The 26629-nt window shown below is 46.8% G+C and overlaps 1 protein-coding gene across 3 annotated transcripts in view; it reads right to left on the reverse strand.

Annotated features, from left to right (window-relative positions):
* VIRMA (vir like m6A methyltransferase associated) overlaps positions 1-26629 on the reverse strand; it is a 71041-nt gene that overhangs the window by 4330 nt on the left and 40082 nt on the right. For all 3 annotated transcript variants that reach the window (XM_077270970.1, XM_077270971.1, XM_077270972.1), the window contains 7 exons: positions 12147-12396; positions 11819-12036; positions 11201-11333; positions 1811-1960; positions 1568-1728; positions 662-758; positions 379-542 (listed from right to left, as the gene is read on the reverse strand). In XM_077270970.1, coding sequence (XP_077127085.1) covers positions 379-542; positions 662-758; positions 1568-1728; positions 1811-1960; positions 11201-11333; positions 11819-12036; positions 12147-12396 — 1173 coding nt within the window. The remainder of the gene's footprint in view (positions 1-378; positions 543-661; positions 759-1567; positions 1729-1810; positions 1961-11200; positions 11334-11818; positions 12037-12146; positions 12397-26629) is intronic.

Raw genomic sequence — 26629 nt, forward strand, 5'->3', positions numbered from 1 at the left:
TGAAAAATGAATACATACATTAATAACAGGCTGTTACTCTTCCTTTGTTAATGGAGTAGGTGCCTACACAGTCTGATACTTTTCAGGTTATTGACAGTGAAGCCGAGCTGTCAATTATTCCATCATTTCCCAAAGGAGAAACAGAGTAATGGTAAAAAGTTACAAGAAATGAATTGTGATATTTAGTAAAACAGGAGTCCGGTCTTCTGACCTCCCCAGAGCACTTCTGCCATTTATCATGTAATAGGATTGAGATCATCTAAGACGTTTCATTAAGGGGATGTTTACACCCAGTCGGGGGCCACTTCTGCTTCTTCAGGATGGATCTGAAGGCACCTGGATCCATATACTACTCAGGGAACTGAATGTGAGACTCACCTTGTAATAAACGTCTCATGTTTGTGTTTTCCCAGCTTGAACCCTTTGGAGGCTTTCGTCCGGCCTGGTGACGATGGCTCCAGCAAAAAGGATTTCTCCAGCTCTGCCTTTAAGTCAAAATCACTGCAGCATTTGGCAGAAAGGTCAATCAAATCAACTTTCCCCTAAAACAAAAACCAAAACACACGGACCTCATATTACACCTTGTGCGTGCACAGCGTTATATTCAGGATTCTAGGAGTGTGATCGTCTGAAACGCTGCAGTAAAAGGAAAGCTTTATACCAAGTCTAGGTCCACATCCGCTTCTTCAGGCTGGAAGGGCGAAAACGAGAAAGACTTCAGTTGATCGTCCATCACATCTGCTAGAACGTACACAGTCCTGCCGAAGAAGAAAAGACGCCATATTAATCTGTTGCCAGAAATATTAACTTCACAACATAGTACTCAATTAAAATAGATACCAGCACTGATGGTGCTGAACAGGTGGTTGCTATAAAGGGATTATTCCATGAAATACTTTTATACTTAAAGTATTGAAATTCTGATAACACTGCTGTCCCCTATCTTGACAGCTGCTGTGTGCAGCATGTAAACACTACAGAGATCTGTGCGGTTATCTTACTGCATACTGGATGTAGTTATGTAAGAAAAGATGCAAGATGGGTTCCAGTGTATTACAGAGCAGCAGGAGGCCAGAAATAACAACTGGGGTAAATCCTATCACAAGCTTCTCATGCGTTCTGTTGCTTTATGAAGTGACACACTCACATTAACCCATTACAGACAGCCGATCCACCACATTTGTTATTCTCTTTTGGTAAATTTATGAGATAATGGTTAAAACGATTATCCCATTATATTTTAAAGACGAGAGAGTCGATAAAACGGCAAAATAGGCCACATCCAGCCAGATCTGAGCACACAGCCAGAGAAGAGGATCTCACCAGGTTTTGTGCTCCCTGGTAAGGCAAATCCTACAATCCTGTAATACTGATGGAATCATCTGATTTGCGAATTACATTTTTAAGAAAAAAAAAAAAAGTCTTCTAATTTGACTTTACATTTTTCTCAGAATGAATAGGTCTTTCCTAAATATGGCTTGTATTGAGCGTCCCTTGTGTAAAAGATGTAGACATCTTTTGCAGTATTCATCCTGGCCTGGGTCAGCTACAATCTACTCAATGTTACCGGTTATTGAAGAGGTTCTGCAGGGAGTCTCCCGCTGGCAGCACCGGCTCCACGTCCTGGTCACTCAGTGGTAGCGGCTCCTTTACAGATTCTAGTATCTGCCGGAATCCGGCCACGTTGTCCAGCAGAGACTCCAGGCTGTCATCTTCTTTGGACTGTTCCTAAAAACCACACAGAAATCAGAACAATCGGCGCTGAAAATATTCAATCTCTCAACAGAGAAAAATAATATCTCAAACTTACCAGAACAACTTTTTCCAGGTCCAGCAGCAGGTTGTGTGCGGGGTCGTCTTTGTTGAGCAGTAGTTGCTTTATCTCCCCAGAGCTGACGCCGAGAGTCCGTGTGTGAGGGGCTCCATCCACTTCCATAACTCCGCCATCGTCTCCACACGTCTGCACGACAAGCAGGGGGTTAAACCAGTGACTCAAAAGTGACAACTACTCTGCCATCTGCCATTTCATTATTGTGCAGCCATTAAAAACCATGAGTGTGGGCTAAGCATGCTCAAAGTAATGCTGCTGATCGCCAGCCTGTTTTCCACTACAATGCCCAGCAAGCCATGCCAAAAGTTACAGAATCACTCACACACAGGAAATCACCAGAAATAAGCTCACACGTCATCAACTGGAATTGGTCCGTCTCACGGCACTGTGAACGCTGCAGCCCATCAGCAGCCACCGAAAGGCTGCAGGGTTCATGAGACAAACAATGTGATGAAATCGCCAGGGAAACATGTTTTTTCCCTTATATAAGTGATTACTTTGGGGCACAAGGTATTATCCAGTCACAGACAACCCTTTAACCCCTTAGTGACAGAGCCAATTTAGTACTTAATGACCGAGCCAATTTTTACAATTCTGACCACTGTCACTTTATGAGGTCATAACTCTGGAACGCTTTAACGGATCCTGCTGATTCTGAGACTGTTTTTTCGTGACATGTTGTACTTCATGATAGTGGTAACATTTCTTCGATATTACTTGCGATTATTTATGAAAAAAAACGGAAATATGGCGACAATTTTTAAAATTATGCAATTTTCAAACTTTGTATTTTTATGCCCTTAAAATCAGAGAGATATGTCACAAAAAATAGTTAATAAATAACATTTCCCACATGTCTACTTTACATCAGCACAATTTTGGAAACTATATATATATTTTTTTAGGGAGTTATAAGGGTTAAAATTTGACCAGCAATTTCTCATTTTTACAACACCATGTTTTTTTTAGGGACCACATCACATTTGAAGTCATTTTGAGGGGTCTATATGATAGAAAATAACCAAGTGTGACACCATTCTAAAAACTGCACCCCTCAAGCTGCTCAAAACCACATTCAAGTAGTTTATTAACCCTTTACGTACTTCACAGGAACTGAAACAATGTGGAAGGAAAAAATGAACATTTAACTTTTTTTGCAAACATTTTACTTCAGAACCATTTTTGTTTATTTTCACAAGTGTAAAAACAGAAATGTTGTGCAATTTCTACAGAATACGTCGATACCCCATATGTGGGGGTAAACCACTGTTTGGGCGCACCGCAAAGCTTGGAAGAGAACGAGTGCCGAGTGACTTTTTCAATGTAGAATTGGCTGGAATTGAGATCGGATGCCATGTCGCGTTTGGAGAGCCCCTGATGTGCCTAAACAGTGGAAACCCCCCACAAGTGACACCATTTTGGAAACTAGACCCCTTAAGGAACTTATCTAGATGTGTGGTGAGCACTTTAAACCCCCAAGTGCTTCACAGAAATTTATAAAGTAGAGCCTTGAAAATAAAAAAATCCTTTTTTTCCCCCTCAAAAATGATTTTTTAGCCTGCAATTTTATTTTCTCAAGGGTAACAGGAGACATTGGACCCCAAAATCTGTTGACCAGTTTGTCCTGAGTATGCGGATACCCCATACGTGGGGGGGGGGGGCACTGTTTGGGCACCCATCGGGGCTCGGAAGGGAAGGAGCACCGCTTCGAATGCAGACTTTGATGGGATGGTCTGCGGGCGTCATGTTGCATTTGCAGAGCTCCTGATGTACCTAAACAGTAGAAACCCCCCACAAGTGACCCAATTTTGGAAACTAGACCCCCCCAAAGAGCTTATCTAGATGTGTGGTGAGCACTATGAACCCCCAACTGCTTCACAAAAGTTTATAATGTAGAGCCATGAAAATAAAAAAAAAATCATTTTTTCCACAAAAATGATCTTTTCACCCCCAAATTTTTACTTTCACAAGGGTAACAGGAGAAATTGGACCCCAAAATTTATTGTGCAATTTATGCTGAGTAAGCAGATACCCCATATGTGGGGGTAAACCAGTTTGGGCGCATGGCAGAGCTTGGAAGGGAAGGAGCGCCATTTTGGAATGCAGACTTTGATAGAATGGTCTGCGGGCGTTATGTTGCGTTTGCAGAGCCCCTGATGTACCTAAACAGTAGAAACCCCCCACAGGTGACCCCATATTAGAAACTAGACCCCCCAAGGAACTTATCTAGATGTGTGGTGAGAACTTTGAATGCCCAAGTGCTTCACAGAAGTTTATAATGCAGAGTCGTGAAAATAAAAAAAAAATTTTTTTCCACAAGAGATTTTTTTTAGCCCCCAAGTTTTTATTTTCACAAGGGTAACAGGAGAAATCGGACCCCAAAAGTTGTTGTCCAATTTATCCCGAGTACCCTGATGCCCCATATGTGGGGGTAAACCACTGTTTGGGCGCACGGCAGAGCTCAGAAGGGAGGGAGCACCATTTGACTTTTTGAGCGCAAAATTGGCTGTGGCGTTTAGAGACCCCCTGATGTACCTAAACAGTGGAAACCCCCCAATTCTAACTCCAACCCTAACCCCAACACACCCCTAACCCTAATCCCAACCCGATCCATAATCCTAAACACTACCCTAACAATAATCACAACCCTAACCCCAAAACAACCCTATTCCCAACCCTAACCATATCCCTAATCAAAGCCCTAAATCCAACACACCCCTAATCTTAATCTCAACCCTAACCCCAACCCTAACCCCAACCCCAACCCCAACCCTAATCCCAACCCTAACCTTAATTTCAACCCTAACCCTAATCCCAACCCTAACCCTAATCCCAACCCTAACCCTAATCCCAACCCTAACCCTAATCCCAACCCTAACCCTAATCCCAACCCTAACCCTAATCCCAACCCTAACCCTAATCCCAACCCTAACCCCAACCCCAACCCTAATCCCAAACCTAACCCTAATCCCAAACCTAACCCTAACCCCAAACCTAACCCTAATGCCAATACACCCCTAACCCTATACCCAACCCTAACCCTAATCCCAACCCTAACCCTAATCCCAACCCTAATCCCAAACCTAACCCTAATCCCAAACCCTAACCCTAACTTTAGCCGCAACCCTAGCCCTAACTTTAGCCCCAACCCTAACCGTAGCCCTAACCCAAAATTTAGCCCCAACCCTAACCCTAGCCCTAACTTTAGCCCCAACCCTAACTCTAGCCCTAAGGCTACTTTCACACTTGCATCGTGTGGCATCCGTCGCAATCCGTCGTTTTGGACAAAAAACGGATCCTGCAAATGTGCCCGCAGGATGCGGTTTTTGCCCATAGACTTGTATTGCCGACGGATCGCGACGGATGGCCACACGTCGCGTCCATCGTGCACTGGTTCCGTTGTGTTTTGGCGGACCGTCGTCACAAAAAAAGTTCAATGTAACGTTTTTTTGTACGTCGCATCCGCCATTTCCGACCACGCATGCACGGCCGTAACTCCGCCCCCTCCTCCCCAGGACATAGACTGGGCAGCAGATGCATTGAAAAACTGCATCCGCTGCCCTAAATTTAGCCCCAACCCTAAATTTAGCCCCAACCCTAACCCTAAATTTAGCCCCAACTCCTCTAGCTGCCGGCCGATCATGGCAGGCGCACTGCATTGCATTCCGCATGAGCCCGCCATTTTCTTACCGGAGGAAAAAGCCAGCGGGCACGAGAGGACGCAGGAGGACCCAGGGACACCGGTAAGTATAACAGGGTCCCCGAATCCCCCTATTTCTCAGTCCTCTGATGTGCGATCACATCAGAGGACAGATAATGACACACCGCTTTTTTTTTTTTTTCGCAGTCGCCGGTAAACAGTTAATTACCGGCGATCGCAAAACAGGGGTCGGTAAAAACCAACCCCTATCATGTTCTTTGGGGTCTCGGCTACCCCCGGCAGCCGAGACCCCAAAGATCTACCGTGTGCCGGCCGGCAGGCGCACTGCGCATGCGCCCGCCATTTTTTGGCCGGAAAAAGATGGCGGCGCCCATCGGGAGCCACAAGGAGCACCGAGGGAGACAGGTGAGTATCGGGGGGCGATCGGGGACCCCATTTCTCTGATCACATCGGAGGACAGAGAAATTAAATGGGAAATCGTGTTTTTTTTGCGACCGCCGGTAAACGGTTAATTACCGGCGATCGCAACCCGGGGGTCGGTAAAAACCCCCGAATCATGTTATCTGGGGTCTCGGCTACCCCCGGTAACCGAGACCCCAGAGAAAATCTGACTCTGGGGGGCGCTATTCACTTTTTCCACAGCGCGTTAATTAACGGCGCGGTGGTTTAAGTACCCTTAACTGCCGCCGTTAAAAGGCGTATCGGCGGGCATTGAGGGGTTAAAGCAGACTTGGGCAAAGTGCGTTCCACGAGCCACATGTGACCCTTTGGCTGTTCCAATGCAGCATGCGGACCGGGACAGACAGAGCTGGACACAGTGGAGTCTCGTACCACGCGGCCCCTCACTTTCACTGGTACCCCCATCCTCAGGACACAGATACCGGTGAATACAATGATGGAACGGGAGAGAAATTCAGTACACACAGCGGCTCATAAAATGGAATGGGGTGAGGGAAGCAGCTTTATTTATAAATAAATAAATAAATTTAAAAAAGTTGTTCACTACTTGGACAACTTCTTCTCAAACCCAACGCTTGGCCCCAGTAAAATAAAATAATAATAAAAAAAAAAGCTTATACTCACCTCCCGTGATTGCGCCCGTTCCTGTGGTGTCGTCAGGATGTATTCCAGGCAACAATTACCGGTAGTTCTAATTACCATCTTCCAGATCATCAATCGTAATAACACCTTGGAGAATACCAAAGTATGGTGATCTAGGGCGGGACCACTGCGTGTAGAGCCTTCCTACCAAAGGCCACTTGCCCTGAGACTACGTCGAGCTTGTAATGTCTTGAAAAGGTACCCAGACTGGACCATGTTGCGGCCCTACAGATCTTATCTACTGATCCCCCCCTTTGTACTGCTCTGGTGAACATTGCTATCCAGGGGTGGGCAGATAGGGGAGAATCGAAGAATACGCTTAACGCTGAAATTTGTTCTCTTAGGGTACTCGGTCTTAGGCCTTTGTTGAAACCTGCCTGCAGGAAATTAAGAATTCTGAGAATATTCGGGCGAGCTGTATCCACCAATGACTACCTGCACTCCATGAAGAAACACTTCCAGATCTTGTTACATATAGCGGAGGTCACAGTTTTTCCTACCTGCTTGAAGGGTAGATATGACCTCATCGGACAACCCTGTTAATCTCAGGACTTGCCTCTCAGGATCCATGCCAAAAGATGTAGACTGTCCGGATTCTGGTGAAACACTGGGCCCTAGCAGAGAAGGTCTTTTCTCTGTGGAAGCAGGATGGGATCTACCACTGACATATTCCTCAGCTGAGGAAACCAACTCCTTCTTGGCCAGAAGGGTACCACCAAGATGAACTTTGCCCTCTCTTGCTGTACTTTCCTCAGTACTCTTGGAATCAGAGAAAGAGGGGAAAACACGCAAGACAGTTTTGACCGAAAAAAGACTGAAGTAGTTGCCCTCGCATTTTTCCTGCCCGTGCACCGGGACTATTGCGCTGATCTTTAGGAGATCCTGAACATCTGACCACATGGGGGAAACGGCAGACTGGAGGCGGGAGTTTGTTATTATGAACCTCGCTGGTGGGGTCTGAATAAACTCTATTCTGTAACCCAAAGAGACTATCCCCAACACCAAATTATTTTCTGAGATCTCCTGCCAACTTCCCAGGTACTGCCCTAGCCGTCCCACCACTATCACGGCATCACTTTTTTCCCGAACCAAAGATGGAGTCCTTACCCCTACCTCCTTTGGGGTAGCTCCATATGCCTGACTTGCCCTTCCCCTTATAGTCGGACCTCTGGTTGTGGTCTACGAAAGAGATGATACGGTTTTGGTTTCTCCTCAGGGACCTCCATGTCCAAACAAAGTAGGGCAGCCTACAGACATCTAGGACCCCATTTATACGATACCCTCATCCAAGGCCCTGCTAGGATCCATGCTTCACCGGATATCTTCCCGCATTCCACAGTGGAAGGCACACTGGCCACGACCCAGAAGTGCTATGCCCGGCACGCAGAGATGAAGTCACAAGAAGCGCGCACGCAGGGGATTCAGCATGCCGGAGCAGAGAGCCACCCGGCGTGACGAAGCGGGTTGCCGCCCAAGAGCAGCGCTCCCCAGGTAGGCTGAGGGACCCCCCATTGGCGGGTGTCAGCGACAGACCGCTTGACAGCGGGAAGGGAGAGGCTGAGCCCCCTGATCTGGGCTGGGTCTGCCAGATACAGCCAGGGATACGCCGGAGCTCTTCTTTCATCGTTCCTATCCTCACTGGGACAGGAAAAGCACCCCGAGTGGTGAAGATGGGAGGGTCCTTTTTAACCTCTCGTTGATCCTGTCCCAGTAAGGATAAGAAGGACATCCTCCATTGTGCTGTCAGGATTGAGGACATTCTAATTTAGTGAGAAGCACCTGTATACCAACAGTAATAAGGAACATAATTCTGTGCATCTTAATTCCATATACTGCCTCGCCTCAACACGTTTCCCCTCCTCTCAGAGGTTCATCAGGAGACTTCCAGATGTTCCAGTATGACTTTTCGATGTGTATCTCTCCGTCTTTCTTCATCCCCTCCGCCATCATCGTTTTCTGACAGTAACTGCGCCGGGGTACTACACATCCACCCATATTCCACTTACTAGGAGGAGGATGTGCAGAACCCTGCAACAGTCACTGTCAGAATATATAGCAACTCCGCAATTCAGCACCTACGACTGGTGGCCACCGCCGGCAGAGAACAGCTGATCAGCGGGGGGTGCTGGGTGTCGGACTGCGACTGATCAGGCATTGATGATCTATCCTAAGGATAAGGTCATCAATGATAAAGTCCCGGGCAACCTCCTTAAGGCTGAATAACAGGAGCAGTAGGATTTATAAACATCAGCAAATTACATGGATTTCATTCTTTGTAATAGGCAAGAATATAAGTTACAGTAAGCGCCACCATAACATGTATTCGCAGATAGTCAACATACTTAAATCTGCTCAATATAAAGTGAAAAAAATATATAAAATAGTAATAAGCAGAATCAAGTTCAGCCGCTTGGTTTGGCCCTCCACAACAGAGTCAGGGTCTCTTATGTGGCCCCTTCAGAACCGACTTGCCCACCCCTGAACAAGATAGCTGTCAACTGAATTTTAACCTACGCCTCCTCCACCTTAACAATGGCTGACTGCCCTTTAGCCTCAGGATCGACGGGTGTTTCAGCAGTCAGATCTCAAAAAATCCTAGCGTGTTGACATACTCTGGCAATATGTTAACATTTTAAAAGATGGAGACACCCTGTTACCTGGAAGGCTTGAACCAATGCCAGATCTGTGCTGTTATTTTACTGGATGTAGTTATGCAAGAAGAGATGTAAGATGGATTCCAGTGTATTATACAGCAGCAGGAGGCCGGAAACAGCAACTAGGATAAATCCTGTCTTAGGCTTCTCCTCAATGTGTTGTCTTCGCATGTAGTGACACACTTAGATTAACCCTTTATAGGTCGACAATGCCTTCCAACCACTTTTTGTGATTATCTTTTGGTCAATGTCAAGATTAAAAGCATTCACTGATCAGAGGAATCAGAATGTGTAGGAAAAAAGCTATTGCCCTGTATTCCTCCAGCTTCACTCCCCCTTGTTCAGTCACTCTATGAGCTGGTGTAAGAACACATCCTATATATCATATTCTGGAATTCAGTGCCAATCACCTCCACTATACATTCATGTCACAACGTTTTCTGCACTCTAACACTGACAATACACATATATACTACTCATAAAATGTTCTGGATATTTGGTTTTCGGGTGACATTTCAGGATGACCCTAAAGCCCCTCTAGCCCTTTCAGGTGAACTTAATGTGACCTTCTCTAAACTTTTGGATGCACCCGTCCAACTGTTCAATATTTCAGTACGATTTTCGCACAACTTGCTGTTCTCCAACAAGGAGCTTAATGGCAAAATTCACAACAGGCGTTTGATCCATGGATTAGCCAATACATTTCGGGGTTCAGTTAGAATTGGTATTACACAGTCCTCATCGTCACATTCTGACACCATGAGACCAAGACGACCCCTAACAATTGATCAGCAGGACCTCGCCATTGTGAGGCTTCAGGGAGGACGATCTCAGCCGGAAGCGACCACTGAGCTCAGAGTCATCAGAAGGAGGCAACAGAGATGGAGGAAGAGTCACAGGAAGGCAGAGAAGTGGACGTCCTCTGCCACATCCCACACTGATGACTGCTGAACAAAGCCCTTCAGAACCAGATGATGAAAGTCACACAACTCCAGGCACATGTAAGGGAGGTGAGAGGCCCCCAAGTGTCACGTCAGACCATTCAAAACCATTTACATTAGCGTGGTCTGTGTGCTAGACAACCTGCAAGGGTACCTGACCCCACTATAGTCATCGTCTTGGATGGGCCATGGAGCATCTACGCTAAAAGAGGGCCAGGAGGCCTCAGTGCTGTTCACCGATGAAAGGTGATTCACTCCGAGCAGAAATTATGTCCGCCAACTATGTTGCAGACGCCAATGAGAGCGCTATGCATCAGCCACTGTTGTCACCAGACGAGCCTTTGGCGGTGATGTTAGTGTGGGCTGATGTGTCTGGTCAATACAGGATTCCTACACTTGGTGAATGGTACAGTAACAAGCCCCTACTACTTGGATAACGTCATTCATCCAGTCATTGTGTCTCTGCACGAACACAGGTCTAATTTGATCTTCATGGAGGACAATGCTCCAGCTCATCGAGGTCTCATCATTAGGGAACGGCTGCTGGACACTGGGGGACCTCAAATTCAGTGGAATGCACTTTCTCCAGACCCGAATCCCATAGAAAACCAGTGGGATCAGCCCAGTCCCCATGTAGAGGCTTGTAACGCTGCACCCCAGAACCTCAATGACCTGAGGACCGCCCTGAGATGAGAGGGACGCCATGTCTCAGCAGACAATGACTCCACTTGTGAACAGCAGGAGACGTCGCTGTCAGCTGTAATTGATGCTCAAGGCTACAGGACAAGTTATTGAGACAGTGACATTTTTGTTGGGAGTGTACCAGCCCTGTTATTGGCTATTTGTGTCAATAAATAGTGTGAGATGAGGAAATCACCATCGCTGCTTCTACTTGACATACTTTCATTATAAAATATCACTGTAGTGTGAACCTATAACGCTTTCCATAAATTTTGCCTGAATGCTAAATATCTTTAACTTTTTGTGAGTAGTGTATATAACATTTACTTGCCATTGGATCAGAGTTCAGTATCTGCCGCATGAAATCCAAAAATGAGGAGGCCAATTCCCCGGTGTCTTTTCCAAACCCAGAAACTATCCGCTTCAGGAGCAATAACAGGGCACTGTTGTGTTTCCTGAAGGAGCTGAAGAAAGACGAAAAAGAACCAAACAAGTACATTACAAACATTGTAAGAGTTACACTACAATCAAATTTGTTTTTTCTTTTAAAGTGTGGATTTTCTTTGAAAATTAATTTATGCTGCCATTTCAACTAGATGTCCGCATTCACATTAATCCTGCGCAGCCATGCTGTCACTAACATTGATAGGAGGTTTATGTAGGGCCACACACCGCCCCAATACTGGCCAGAAGAGAGCAGCCATGTCGTGTACGCCGCACAGAGTTCTAACCACAGGTGATTTTTTGAGTACCCCCCCCCCCCCAATCCATCCCTTTAAGTGACTGTCCAGGATAATTCAGCCCCATTGAAGTGAGTGGCGCAGAGCTGCAATACCACACACCACCCATGTTCAGGAGAGGCACCGTTCCTGAAAGTTAGCAGCCATGTTTTCCAAATCATGGATAACTCCTTTAAAATGAGATAAAACAAAAATTATTTTTGTGCTACCTTTTTAAATGGAAGAAGCCAAAGTCATGCTCGGAGAGGAACATCATAGTCCTGATACAGGTGAGGAGCGTGGTATAGCTGCAGTCATTATTAGCCAATGTCTCCATCAGGCCATCACAGATGGAAGGAAGATGATCTTTGCTCGGTAAGGAGTTGGAAAGCTGATCTACTTCTGAAGCCGGAGCTTCCCCTGAGATTGGTACAATGAGGGCGATGTCCTAAAAAAATAAAATAATAATAAATAATTTCAGATAAAAAAAAAAAAAAAAAAAGAAAATCACAGTTTCAGGAAAAGACATTGTAATAACAGAAGAATAGAAAAAGGTACCTGGTCACAGAGGTACTGCACAATGGACGCCACGTACTCCGCACACTGCTGCTGGACGACGCGGTCACCCGCAGATTTCATTAATGTCAGAAGCTCTTGGAACACTTCAGCGTAGCGCTCATCGCCTTTCCCTCCACTTATAAGGTGAAGAATTGCTACTTTGCAGGCTCTGTGGGCAGCCAAAGAGTCGAGGAGCACGAGGAGCCGAGCTGTCTGACTTGTGAACTGCTTCTCCTTGTCTTCTGGGGTGCTGAAACAGGCCACATTATATTCAGTTCCCAAATCATCATATACACTATATCAGATTCAGAAATGGTCGCGAACAAGTCTCCAAAAGGAAACCATCAATAACCGAGGACCCAAGTCAGGTCATAAACTAAACCCCAAAGTATTAGTCCCCTGTATGACAAAGCCAGGTCACTACAATTTTGCATAGTTTTTTTTCTGTTTTAGTAGTTAAAAAAAAAAAAAAGTGGTTTATCACCATTTTCCGAGACCTGCATGAGAACTTGTTTTGGTTTGGTAACCTGCAGTTGTTTTATGGTACCACCTTGGGGTACATAGAAGGCTTTATTATTTATTATGCCTCCTTATATAGCACCAACATATTCCGCAGTGCTTTACAGACATTAACATCACTGTCCCCATTGGGGCTCACAATATACATTCCCTATCAGGATGAGTGTGGGAGGAAACCAGAGGAAACCCACGCAAACACGGGGAGAACATACAAACTCCCTGCAGAGGTTTTCCTTGATGAGATTTGAACCCAGGACCCCAGCGCTGCAAAGTAACTGTGCTAACCACCGAGCCACCATACTACTTTTTAGTCTTTTTTTTTTTTTTTTTTTTTTAATAAAAAAATTGGATTTTTGTACTTAAAGGGAACCTATCACCCCGTTTTTTTCGGTATGAGATAAAAATACTGTTAAATAGGGCCTGAGCTGTGCATTACAATAGTGTAGTTTGTGGACCCCGATTCCCCACCTATGCTGCCGAAATACGTTACCAAAGTAGTCATTTTCGCCTGTCAATCAGGCTGGTCAGGTCGGATGGGCGTGGCTTCTTCCCCCAGATATTGCGTAGTTTTCCGTTGGTGGCGTAGTGGTGTGCGCATGTCCAAGGTCCCCAATCCTGCACGGGGGGGTGAAAATAGCAGCGATGTCCGTTATTCCATTGGTGATCGGTGGGCGCGGCCATCTTCCTTTGGCCGCGCGTGCGCAGAAGCGGCGCTCTGCTGGCCGCGGCTTCAGGAAAATGGCCGCCGCGATCTCCATCTGCGCACGCGCGGCATCCCGCGGCCATTTTCCTGAAGCCGCGGCCAGCAGAGCGCCGCTTCTGCGCACGCGCGGCCAAAGGAAGATGGCCGCGCCCACCGACCACCAATGGAATAACGGACATCGCTGCTATTTTCACCCCCCCCGTGCAGGATTGGGGACGTTGGACATGCGCACACCACTACGCCACCAACGGAAAACTACGCAATATCTGGGGGAAGAAGCCACGCCCATCCGACCTGACCAGCCTGATTGACAGGCGAAAATGACTACTTTGGTAACGTATTTCGGCAGCATAGGTGGGGAATCGGGGTCCACAAACTACACTATTGTAATGCACAGCTCAGGCCATATTTAACAGTATTTTTATCTCATACCGAAAAAAACGGGGTGATAGGTTCCCTTTAAGGCAATGTGTTGCAACTTTTATTTTTGCATTATGTACCGTAATTATTTTAATACTATACAAATGTCGCATTTTTAACATTTATTAATTTTTTTTCACCAGCCGCTAGGGATGAGGGGGCCATGCCTACCAGGCACGGGATAAGGGGGGCCATGCCTACCAGGGTAGTGAATATTAAGTACAGAATTGACCATATTTTTTGCTTCCTATTTTTCTAATTATGACACATTTCAATTAAAATCCCTTTCATGTTGAATATACTGGAGAACATATCACCATGGGTATATGCTCTGTGACTAGTAAGTTATAGGCCCCGGTGGGCTATATCCTATCCTAGAACACCAGATAGCTCCCATTAAGCCAAAAGCAGTAGGAGAGCAAAAAGATGAAGTACGCGACGGTGAAAAACAAAGCCCAGCTGGCAGGCTGTAGCAGACAACTGGATACCACCCTAGAAGAATGAGTGGTAATGTGAAAAGAAGCAGCTCTACCATTGAGCACATTGGCTTCTACAGTAACAGAAAAAAAACACATTAAACATACAAAAACAAAAAAAGTAATCTCAGGGGCTAAAAAAGGAGAAAAACTGCCGAGCGGCTTCCATAGCCACATATATATCTCAAGAGCTCTGACCAAACCTGAGGGCACGGGGAGCATTCTGGAAATGGAGAAGAAACAATGTCCTCATCCTGTGTAACGTAAGAGCAAAACAAAGGCACAAACTGTATGATGAGGTGTTAAGGACCCAGAAGATGCTGGTGTGACAGTGCAGAGGGGTCAGTGCCTAAGGGAGTCTAGACATGCTTGGTGAAATTCAGGAGTATAGAGAGAGGGTGTAGAAACAGGGCAGAAATCGAGTCCAAAACTAAAACTGGAATAGAGAAGATCCTAAGAGTTAAACATTTCAAAAGTATGGCAGCCCATGGCTCAAACGGGAGTAGCACTGCCGAGCATGGACAAACTTTTGCTTTGCAGAATGGGGTTACAGGCCTTAAAAATGATCTAGGTAGCGGAGTTGCACAAAACCCTTCAAAATTCAGGAATACTTGACCCAGCAAAGGAAGTTGGGCTGGAAAGTAGAGAAAACAAAAAAAAAAAACAAAAAAAAAAACACACCAATGATGATATAACCGGGTAGGAGCACAGTAGACTAGGACTATAATGGTCCAAGAAATACCCTCCGCATTCACCCACTGGAGAACACAAGGAAAACAATGGAAGAGAATAAATTAGATCGGTCTCCTAGTAGTGACCTGTGAGTCCACCATGACTGCACAGTTCCAGGAACCTACCGCACAAGTTAAGACCCTGTAATTGGGACGGGACTTCAAGAAATGCACATTGGGAGAACTACACAACTCCATCACTTATGCAGTGATCAAAGCTGGGGGAAGATATCCTGAAATCACAAAGATCGGACCCAGGTCTTTGCAGAAAAAGGAGATTTTTGTGTACTCACCGTAAAATCCTTTTATCCGAGCCAATCATTGGGGGACACAGGACCATGGGTGTTATGCTGCTGCCACTAGGATGACACTAAGTAAACACAGAAAGAATAGCTCCTCCCCTGCAGTATACACCCTCCTGCTGGCTCTCAGTGAACCAGTTTGGTAACAAAGCAGTAGGAGCTTAATATTTAACAAAGGATGAACTGTGTCAAAAACCAAGTTAACTCAACAAAAACCAAAGCCAATAGGCTAACAGGGTGGGTGCTGTGTCCCCCAATGATTGGCTCGGAGAAAAATTCTTTATGGTGAGTACACAAAAATCTCCTTTTCTCCTACGCCTCATTGGGGGACACAGGACCATGGGACGTCCTAAAGCAGTCCCTGGGTGAGAAACAATTAACTGCAATTGCTACTTGCACCCACAAGTTACAGATGCGGCACAGCCGCCTGCAGAATTCGTCTGCCGACGGTCGCATCTGCCGAGGCCTGAGTGAATGTGGTAATGTTTTGTAAAGGTATGCAGGCTGGACCAAGTTGCAGCCTTACAAACTTGTGCTGTCGAAGCTTGGTGCCGGATGGCCCAAGACGCGCCCACTGACCGAGTGGAGTGAGCCTTAATCCCTGCTGGGACAGGAAGACCTCTGACTCGGTAGGACTCGAATAGCCGAACGGATCCATTTGGCTATTGTCGCCTTGGAAACGGGAAACCCTATCCTCGGTCCTTCCGGGAGTACGAATAGGGCATCTGACCTGCAGAAAGACGCTGTCCGCGAGATGCATCTCCTAAGAGCTCTCACTAAATCCAGTGTGTGAAGGGCCTTCTCGATGCGATGGACTCGTGCCGGACAGAGTGACGGTAAGACAATCTACTCATTGATATGAAAAAGAGGATACAACTTTCGGTAGAAAAGAGGGGGATGTCCTCAAAATCACCTTATCCTGATGAAAATTCAGGAACGGAACTTGAGAGGACAGAGCCGCCAGCTTGGAGACTCGTCTTATAGAGGTGACCGCAACTAGAAAAGCAAATTTCCATAAAAGAAGAGACAGGGAAACCTCCTGTAGAGGTTCGAAAGGAGCCTGTTGCAAAACTCCGAGGACCAGATCAAGATCCCATGGTTCCAACAGCATCCTATAGGGGGGCGCCCGATGGGGGACCCCCTGAATAAACGTCTTGACCTGTAATCTGTTGGCAATCCTGCGTTGGAAGAGAACAGACAGGGCTGAGATCTGCCCCTTGAGAGAACTAAGGGCGAGACCCAAGTCCAAACCCGTTTGTAAGAACTCGAGAATGGAAGGGATGGAAAAATGTAGAGAACGTCCTCGGTCGCTACACCATGAAAAGAAAGTCTTCCAAGTGCGATGATAGATATGCATAGATGTAGGCTTTCTAGCGCTGATCATGGTAGCTATGACTTCTGGAGAGAAACCTGCCTGGGTTAGGACCCAGGACTCAACGGCCATGCCGTCAAACACAGGGCTTCTGAGTTCTGGTGGTAAAAGGGGCCTTGAGATAGCAGATCTGCGTGAATCTGTAATAGCAGATCTGCGTGAATCTGTAATTGCCAGGGAACGACGGCAAGTAGTTGAACTAGTTCCGCGTACCACGCCCGGGGCGGCCAATCTGGCGCAATCAGGATTACCGTTACCCTCTCCGCTCTGATTTTCTTGATGACTCAACAGGAGAGGAAGCGGGGAAAATATGTACGGAAGCCGAAAATGATGCCACGGGAGTACAAGAGAGTCTGCCCCGATGGCTGCCGGATCGTGGGACCGAGCCATGAAGTCGGGAACCTTGGAATTCAGCCGTGAGGCCATCAGATCCACGTCCGGGGTTCCCCAACGACAGCAGATCTGGTGGAAGATCTCCGGATGGAGAGACCACTCCCCGGAGTCGAGGCATTGCCGACTGAGGAAGTCTGCCTCCCAATTGTCCACTCCCGGGATGTGAACTGCAGAGATCATTGAGCGGTCCATCGGAGGATGTGGCCTACCTCTGTCATGGCCGCCCTGCTGCGGGTTCCCCCTTGGCGGTTGATGTATGCCACTGCAGTGGCGTTGTCGGACTGAATCCTGATTGGGCGACCTGATAGGAAGGGATGGAACTGGAGAAGTGCCAGCCTGATAGCCCGGGTTTCCGAGATGTTGATTGGAAGGCATGATTCCTGGGGGGACCAGCGGCCCTGAGCAGTGTGATGAAGGAACACCGCTCCCCAGCCTAGAAGACTGGCGTCTGTTGTCACAACCAGCCAGTGTACTGGAAGAAAACACTTCCCTTGATTCAGGGAGGATTTCAATGTCTACCACCTGAGAGACTGTCTGACTCCCTGGGGAAGGAGGAACCGACGGTCTAGGGAGAACGGGTTCCTGTCCCAAACAGCCAGGAGGGCATGCTGTAGAGGACGGAGGTGTAGTTGGGCAAATTAAACCGCCTCCATAGCTGCTACCATCCTGCCGAGGACTCTCGTACTGAAGCGCAGAGAGTGAGAGCGAGGCTGAGAGAGCTTCTGAGCTTCTCGCAGTAAGACTGAGATCTTTTCCGGGGGAAGAAGAACCAACCCCCGGGACGAGTCGAGTATCATTCCTAGAAAGGAAATTCGCTGAGCCGGTACTGGTGAAGATTTTTTGAAGTTTATCTTCCAACCCAGGCGAGAAAGGGTATCTATTGTGATGGCCACAGCTTCCTTGCAGGAGCGGAAAGAGGGGCCTTTGATGAGGATATCGTCTAAGTACGGGAACGCCACCACTCCTCGGGTGTGGAGTATGGCCACGGCAGCCGCCATGACCTTGGTGAATACCTTGGAAGCAGTGGCGAGGCCGAAGGGCAGAGCAACGAATTGGAAGTGATCTTCCTGAACTGCGAAGCGAAGAAACCTTTGGGGAGAAGGTAAAATAGGAATGTGGAGGTATGCGTCCTGGATGTCTATAGACTCCAGGAACTCGCCTTTTTCCATGGAGGCGATGACAGAACGAAGCGATTCCATCCGGAACCGTCGCACCCTGACAAACTTTTTCAGCAGTTTTAGGTCCAGTATGGGCTGTACTGTACCGTCCTTCTTTGGAATAATGAAGACGTTTGAATAAAAACCTTGAAACCTTTCGCTTTGCGGGACCGGAATAATCACTCCATCTTTTCTCAGAGAGCTTATAGCTTTGAAGAACTCTGATGCCTTTGCCCTGGGAGGAGAAGACAGGAAAAAACAGTTTGGAGGACGAGATAAGAGATCTATCTTGTATCCAGAGGACACTAGATCGCGGACCCACTCGTCATGAACGACCGAGAGCCACGTGGCACTGAAGGAAAGCAGGCGGCCACCTACTTTGAGGGTGTCCTCCGGATACCGCAGAGAGTCATTGTGTGGAAGGTCTGCCCGTTCTGGCTTCTCTGGATCGGCTGCCTTGGTCTGCCTCTCCATGAAGGGGAAGGCTTAAAAGAGGCCTGTGAACCTCTGTCTCCGCGTTGTGCCCGGCCGGAACCGGGAGATGTGGAAGTAGAGGACCAGTTTGAGTTGGAACGAAAAAATTCGGGACCGAGCCTGTGGTTGCAGGTTCAGAAAGGGCCGAGAGGGTCTCTGTTGTGAAAGAAATTTACGCTTCCCTCCAGTGGCGTCAGAAATTAACTGGTCGAGCTCTTCGCCAAAAAGGCGACCGCTCTGATATGGGAGAGAAGTCAATGACTTTTTGGAAGTAGAATCCGCAGGCCAGTCCCTGAGCCATAAGGACCTCCGGATGGTGATGGCATTTGCTGCTGCTTGAGAAGCGCAGTCAGCGGCATCCAGGGACGCAGTCACTACAAAATCTCCAGCTCTGGCTATCTGAGTAGCGAGGTCTGCTATCTCGGGGGGAAGACTGGTATCCAGTACTGCTGAAGACAAGACCTCAGCCCAGTGGGTTATCACCTTTGCCACCCACGTAGCGGCAAAAGATGGAAAGAGTGCGGCCGCTGAGGCTTCAAAGGCTGAACGCGCCATATTGTCGATCTGACGATCGGTTGGATTTTTAATAGAGGCGCCCTCCGAGGAGGATAAAACAGATTTCGTAGCCAGGCGTGATACCGGAGGATCTACTGGGGAAGATTGTGACCAATCTTTTCTTAGATCCTGGGCAAAGGGATATTTGGACTCCATGGGCTTCTGCCCTGTGAATCGTTTATCTGGACAGTTCCTGTGAGATTCAACAATTTGCTTAAACTCGGGATGAGTGGCGAACACTCTGTGAGCTCGTTTGGTCCTCTTAAAGGACACGGCATGATCCGTTTTAGATAAGGGTTCCTCCTCAAGTCTCAAAGCCTTATTCACTGACTCAATTAGAGAGTCGAGAGTCTCCTGAACGTGATGAAATTCCTGATCTAGGGACGTATCAGAATCGTCCTCTGAAACAGGTTCTCTACTAGTCCCGATGGAAGGGGAGCGAGAAATGGAGCTCTCAGAACCCGAAAACCGTTGATGGTCTGGGGATATGGCATGAGTCCTTTTTCTGGAAGAGTGAGAACTGCTTGGCAAGGTACGAACCCTGGAGTACGAGGGGTTCTGACCATCGGAAGCGTCGTCCATATTAGTGCGCTGGTTAGAGGAAGGGTCTCAGAACGAGTCTAACGCTTTTGCCAGGGATGCCATAGACCGGGTAAGGGAGGTAGCCCACTAAGGGGTACTAGGCTCACTGGGTTCAGTATCAGCAACAGGTGGTTCCTGAGCAGTCACCGGTTCACAAGCTGTGCATAATGCAGTATTGTGACCCCGGGGTAATGATACCTTACAAGAGGTACATGCAGCGAAAAATACAGTGTGGGTTTTCCCAGACTTTTTGTGAGGCTTTGGTTGAGACATAGTAAAGCCTGGAGGAAAGCGCTTACTAGCAGGGGAAGGGTTAAGCTATGTGTCTGCAGCTTACCCAGGTCCTGTGTCTTGAGTCCCCAGGGCAGGTCCGCAGTGTAGGCAGAGAAAAACGCTAGTCCTGAGAGCTGTGATAGGAAACGCTGGAGCAGTGCTGCAGCATCAGGGCTGTGGGTGTCCCAAGATGGCCGCCGAGACCAGAAAGTGGGAGCTCATCACAGGGAACGAGAAGCGTTAGAAAAAGTGAGCGGGGCTAACCGCCGGTGGGCGTGGCCAAAACTCCGGCCTGTATTGAGGGGGAAAAAATGTTTTCCTTTCTTTCTTCTGCGGTTGCCTGCAGCGCCGCGACCGCTATTAGCGCCATCATTAGCTGCACTCCTTCGTGGGGTTGCCGCACTATGGACCACCCACGGACACAGGCTTAAGGTGCGGACCTCCCATACCCCGGGGACCAGGACCCTCCTAGCGCCTCGGCCCCCGCAGTGTACTCACGGTAGATGCGGTGGGCCGGTGCTCAATCCACTGTCGCCATAGTCAGGGAGGGGTTAGAGAGCTTCTGCCGCCATGCGTCATCCACTAGATCAGTGGTGATGCAGTGGGGGCTGCACGGACGCCATATATATCGTGTCGGCTATGCAACTGGCTCCAGGAGAGGTAGATGGAGGGCTACTCCATGTGGTCGCCTGCTATGGAGGGGGGAGTTCGGAACGCGAAGGAACCGTCGCCCGTAATATGAGCTCAGGGCTGGCATCCAACGTTGCAGGAAAGGATGCGAGAGGAACGCCCCACGTACTTGTCTGTTGATGGTTCGGGGGAGATCGGAACCTAGAAAGGAACCGTCGCCCCATTCGCTCCATTAACCCCTTCGCGACATGCGCCGTACTAGTACTGCGCTGCCGGCACTGCATTTGTGCCAGCCACAGTACTAGTACGGCGCATCGATCACCGCGGTGATCGGGTGCGGGTGTCAGCTGTATATGACAGCTGACACCCCGCAGCAATGCCCACGATCGGCGCTAGCGCCGATCGCGGGCATTTAACCCCTCTGATGCCGCTGTCAGTAGTGACAGCGGCATAGAGGGGGATCACGCAGGGACGGGGGCTCCCTGCGCTCTCCCACCGGAGCAAAGCGATGAGATCGCGCTGCTCCGGTGACCCGGAAGGAGTCCCCGGATCCAAGATGGCCGCGGGACTCCTTCCGGGTCATGAAATGACCTGGCTTGCCGGCGCCTGCTGAGAGTTCCTAATAGCAGGCGCCGGCAAGCCTCTGGAATGTGCCTGTCAGATCGTTGATCTGACACAGTGCTATGCACACTGTCAGATCAACGATCTGATCTTAGGCTACGTTCACATTTGCGTTGTGCGCCGCAGCGTCGGCGCCGCAACGCAAACAAAAACGCATGCACAACGCTGCGTTTTGCGCCGCATGCGTCCTTTTTTTCACTGATTTTGGACGCAGCAAAAATGCAACTTGCTGCGTCCTCTGCGCCCGGACGCGGGCGCCGCAGGGACGCATGCGGAGCAAAACGCAAGTGCGACGCATGTCCATGCGCCCCCATGTTAAATATAGGGGCGCATGACGCATGCGGCGACGCTGCGGCGCCGACCGCAAATGTGAACGTAGCCTAAAACAGTGATGTCCCACCCTGGGACAATAGTAGAAAGTAATAAAAAAAAATAAAAAATAGGATGTATAAAAATGAAATAAAAAAAATCCCCAAAGAAAAAAAAACATTTCCCAATAAATCCATTTATGTAAATAAAAAAAACAAACAATAAAAGTACACATATTTGGTATCGCCGCGTCCGTAACGACCCGCTGTATAAAACTATCCCACTAGTTAACCCCTTCAGTGAACACCGCAAAAAAATAAATAAAAAACAAGGCAAAAAACAACGCTTTTTTATCATACAGGCGAACAAAAAGTGGAATAACATGCGATCAAAAAGACGGATATAAATAACCATGGTACCGCTGAAAACGTCATCTTGTCCCGCAAAAAAAAGCCGCCATACAGCATCAGCAGAAAAATAAAAAAGTTATAGCTCTCAGAATAAAGCGATGCAAAAACAATTATTTTTTTTATATAAAAGTTTTTATTGTGTAAAAGCGTCAAAACATAAAAAAATTACATAAATGAGGTATCGCTGTAATCGTACTCACCTGAAGAATAAAGCTGCTTGATCAATTTTACCACACGTGGAATGGTATAAACGCCCCCCCCTAAAAGAATTTCAGGAATTGCTGGTTTTTGTTCATTTCGCCTCCCAAAAATCGGAATAAAAAGCGATCAAAAAATGTCATGTGCCCGAAAATGGTACGAATAAAAACGTCAACTCGTCCCGCAAAAAACAAGATCTCACATGACTCTGTGGGCCAAAATATGGATAAATTATAGCTCTCAAAATGTGGTGATGCAAAAACTATTTTTTGCAATAAAAAGCGTCTTTTAGTGTGTGATGGCTGCCAACCATAAAAATCCGCCATAAAAGTAAATCAAACCCCCCTTCATCACCCCCTAAGTTAGGGAAAAATAATAAAATTTAAAAAAATGTATGTATTTCCATTTTCCCATTAGGGTTAGGATTAGGGCTAGGGTTAAGGTTGGGGTTAGGATTTCAGTTAGAATTGGTGGTTTCCACTGTTCAGGCACATCAGGAGCTCTCCAAACGCGACATGGCATCCGATCTCAATTCCAGCCAATTCTGCTTTGAAAAACTAAAACAGTGCTCCTTCCCTTCTGAGTTCTCCTGTGCGCCCAAACAGTGGTTCCCCCCAACATATGGGGTATCAGCGTTCTCAGGACAAGTTGGACAACAACTTTTGGGGTCCAATTTGTCCTGTTACCCTTGGGAAAATAAAAACGTGGGGGCTAAAATATCATTTTCGTGGAAAAAAAAATATTTTTTATTTTCACGGCTCTGCGTTATAAACTGTAGTGAAACACTTGTTGGTTCAAAGTTCTCACAACACATCTAGATAAGTTCCTTGGGAGGTCTAGTTTCCAATATGGGGTCACTTGTGGGGGGTTTCTACTGTTTAGGTACATTAGGGGCTCTGCAAATGCAACGTGATGCCTGCAGACCAATCCATCTAAGTCTGCATTTCAAACGGCGCTCCTTCCCTTCCGAGCTCTGCCATGCGCCCAAACAGTGGTTCCCCCCATATATGGGGTATCAGCGTACTCAGAACAACTTTTGTGGTCCAATTTCTCCATACCCTTGGGAAAAGAAAAATTGCGGGCTAAAACATCATTTTGTGGAAAGAAAAAATTATTTTTTTAATTTTCACAGCGCTACATTCTAAACTTTTGTGAAACAATTGGGGGTTAAAAGTGCTCACCACACATCTAGATAAGTTCCTTAGGGGGTCTTCTTTTCAAAATGGGGTCCATTGTGGGGGGTTTCCACTGTTTAGGCATGTCAGGGGCTCTCCAAACGCGACATGGGTTCCGATCTCAATTCCAGCCAATTTTGCATTGAAAAGTCAAACGGCGCTCCTTCCCTTCTGAGCTCTGCCATGTGCTCAAACAGTGGTTTATCCCCATATATGAAGTATCAGCGTACTCAGGACAAATTGCACAACAAGTTTTGGGGTCCAATTTATCCTGTTACCCTTGGGAAAATAAAAAATTTGGGGCAAAAAGATCATTTTTTGTGAAAATTAATATTAATTTTTTTTTACGGCTCTACATTATAAACTTATGTGAAGCACTTGGAGGTTCAAAGTGCTCACCACACATCTAGATTAGTTCCTTAGAGGGTCTACTTTCCAAAATGGTGTCACTTGTGGGGGTTTCCACTGTTTAGGCACGTCAGGGGCTCTCCAAACACGACATGGGTTCCGATCTCAATTCCAGCCAATTTTGCATTGAAAAGTCAAATGGCGCTCCTTCCCTTCCGAGCTCTGCCATGCGCCCAAACATTGGTTTACCCCAACATGTGGGGTATCGGCGTACTCAGGACAAATTGTACAACGACTTTTGTGGTCCAATTTCTCCTGTTACCCTTGGTAAAATAAAATAAATTGGATCTGAAGTAAAAATTTTGTGAAAAAAAAGTTAAATGTTCAATTTTTTTTAAACATTCCAAAAATTCCTGTGAAGCACCTGAGGGGTTAATAAACTTTTTGAATGTGGTTTTGAGTACCTTGAAGGGTGCAGTTTTTAGAATGGTGTCACTTTTGGGCATTTTCTGTCATATAGACCCCTCAAAGTCACTTCAAGTGTGAGGTGGTCCGTAAAAAAAATGGTTTTGCAAATTTTGTTGCAAAAATGAGAAATCGCTGGTCAACTTTTAACCCTTATAACTCCCTAACAAAAAAAAATTGTTTCCAAAATTGTGCTGATGTAAAGCAGACATGTGGGAAATGTTGTTTATTAACTATATTATGTGATATAACTCTCTAATTTAAGTGCATAAAAACTAAAAGTTTGAAAATTGCTACATTTTCATAATTTGACAAATTTTTGTTTTTTTCACAAATAAATGCAAGTCATATCGAAGACGTTTTACCACTATCATGAAGTACAATATGTCACGAGAAAACAATGTCAGAATCACCAGGATCCGTTGAAGCGTTTCAGAGTTATAACCTCATAAAGGGACAGTGGTCAGAATTGTAAAAATTGGCCCTGTCACTTAGGTGAAAACAGGCTTCGGGGTGAAGGGGTTAAGGGAAAAAAATAGAATAAAAAGTAAAAAGATAAAATAAAAACGGTGGGGTCTGAAAGCAGACCCAAGTGCCTCCTACAGACACTAAGCAAGAACTGGTTCACTGAGAGCCAGCAGGAGGGTGTATACTGCAGAGGAGGAGCTATTCTTTCTGTATTACTTAGTGTCCTCCTAGTGGCAGCAGCATAACACCCATGGTCCTGTGTCCCCCAATGAGGCGTAGGAGAAAACCGTGAGTCACTTGACCATCCCTAAAATAGAGACTGAACAAGTTGGTGGAGCATAAAGTTCCACCCAGTAGAGAAAGCTGTTGGCTTCTTTTATGGCAGGGGGCTCCAGGTACTCCACGGTAGAGATGAATAGTTCCCCTCCATAGAGTTGATGGTATAGACTACAAATGGGTAGTCCAGGAGGAGGGAGGGACCATTGAGCTAAAGGTAGAGGGATGGGCCACAAATTTTCCAGACTGATCTGTAGCCAAGACACTGCCGGCGACATCAGGTCCTGGGCGGTGTGTAGTGCGAACTTAAGACCCGAACCAGAGGGAAGGGCATTGGATGTCACTTATGACGGACAACAGCCGGGGGGACGGGGGGGAAGGATTACACACATCTTATCAATGTTACCACTTTGGCACAGATGACAGATCTCAGCGCTGTCACCAGTTTGTCAGGAAAAGCAGCTCTGCTGCCGGTAAATATGCAAAGATGATGCAAAATGGGAACAAAACAGTACGATATACAAAATAAATAGGAATTACAAAAGAATTACTAAACCTGATGTCATGGAAATGGCCCAGGGGTTTGAAGAGGGAGGTACTGCATAGGAAACGGACAGACCTCACAGCAAGCTGTACCTTCCCAAGATTGACAAAAGACCAAACACAACTTCTGCTCTTTGTAAGATCAAAGTTATGCCCACATACATCCCCCTTGATGAGCTCATGTTTGTGGGATGTGTTCGGCCCTTCCAAATTTTATGAGATCCTCAAGTTACAGGATATCTTTGCCCCTAGAGGTTTCATACCATCATGCTCAGTACCCTCATGCAGAAGACAAGACAGCTGTCTAAAGTGGGGAAAAAAACAACACCAGGACGTTGAAGGTCACACCCAGAAGTTTAGGCATCTGGATGGCGTGGACACCACTTCTGATAGTTTAGGATCCAAGCAAAAAGTCCAAAGCTATAAGAAGACAGGACAGACTGCTCTCACTGCAGGGGGCCTTCAACTAAAATAAATGTTCAGGAAGGGATTATCCCTCACCTAGCAAGTACCATAAGAGAGGCGAGGCCCATGGAGAAGACCGTGAGGGCTGTCGCGAGTCCAAAGGGAACATACAATGAAGGGAACATGGAATGGCCCGGCTGTGAGAATATGGAGATGCGCGTCACCGATGTACACAAGACAGAGGAACCCTCCTGGCTTCACTGATGACAAACTCACAAAACTGCTGAGCATCTTTAAGTCCAGGATGGGTCTTTCCAGGACTCAGTGTCCTAGAAGAGGATGTAGGCAACATCACTTTTTTTTCTACTCAAGTGTCAGCCTCCTTTAGTATCAAACTCTCCGAGAAAAAAAAAAATCTAAATAAACACATAGACAAATGGTCAGTAGAGACTGGCAAACTTATGGGGGAGTCCTGAAGAATAGCTATGTTGAATATATGGGTTTGACAAATCACTAACAGGCGTTTATCACTGTCTCATACCGCTCATTCTCCGTTTATTCGACCATTCATACATCTGCAAAGATGGGTGCATCCAGCAAGTTAATGATTATTCCAAAAGCACTGAAGTGCATATCCTGAGAGGATTGCTGGAGGTTTACCTGAACCACAATGCTTTA

Source organism: Ranitomeya variabilis, chromosome 6, assembly GCF_051348905.1.
Source record: "Ranitomeya variabilis isolate aRanVar5 chromosome 6, aRanVar5.hap1, whole genome shotgun sequence".
In the NCBI taxonomy this organism is placed as follows: Eukaryota; Metazoa; Chordata; class Amphibia; order Anura; family Dendrobatidae; genus Ranitomeya; species Ranitomeya variabilis.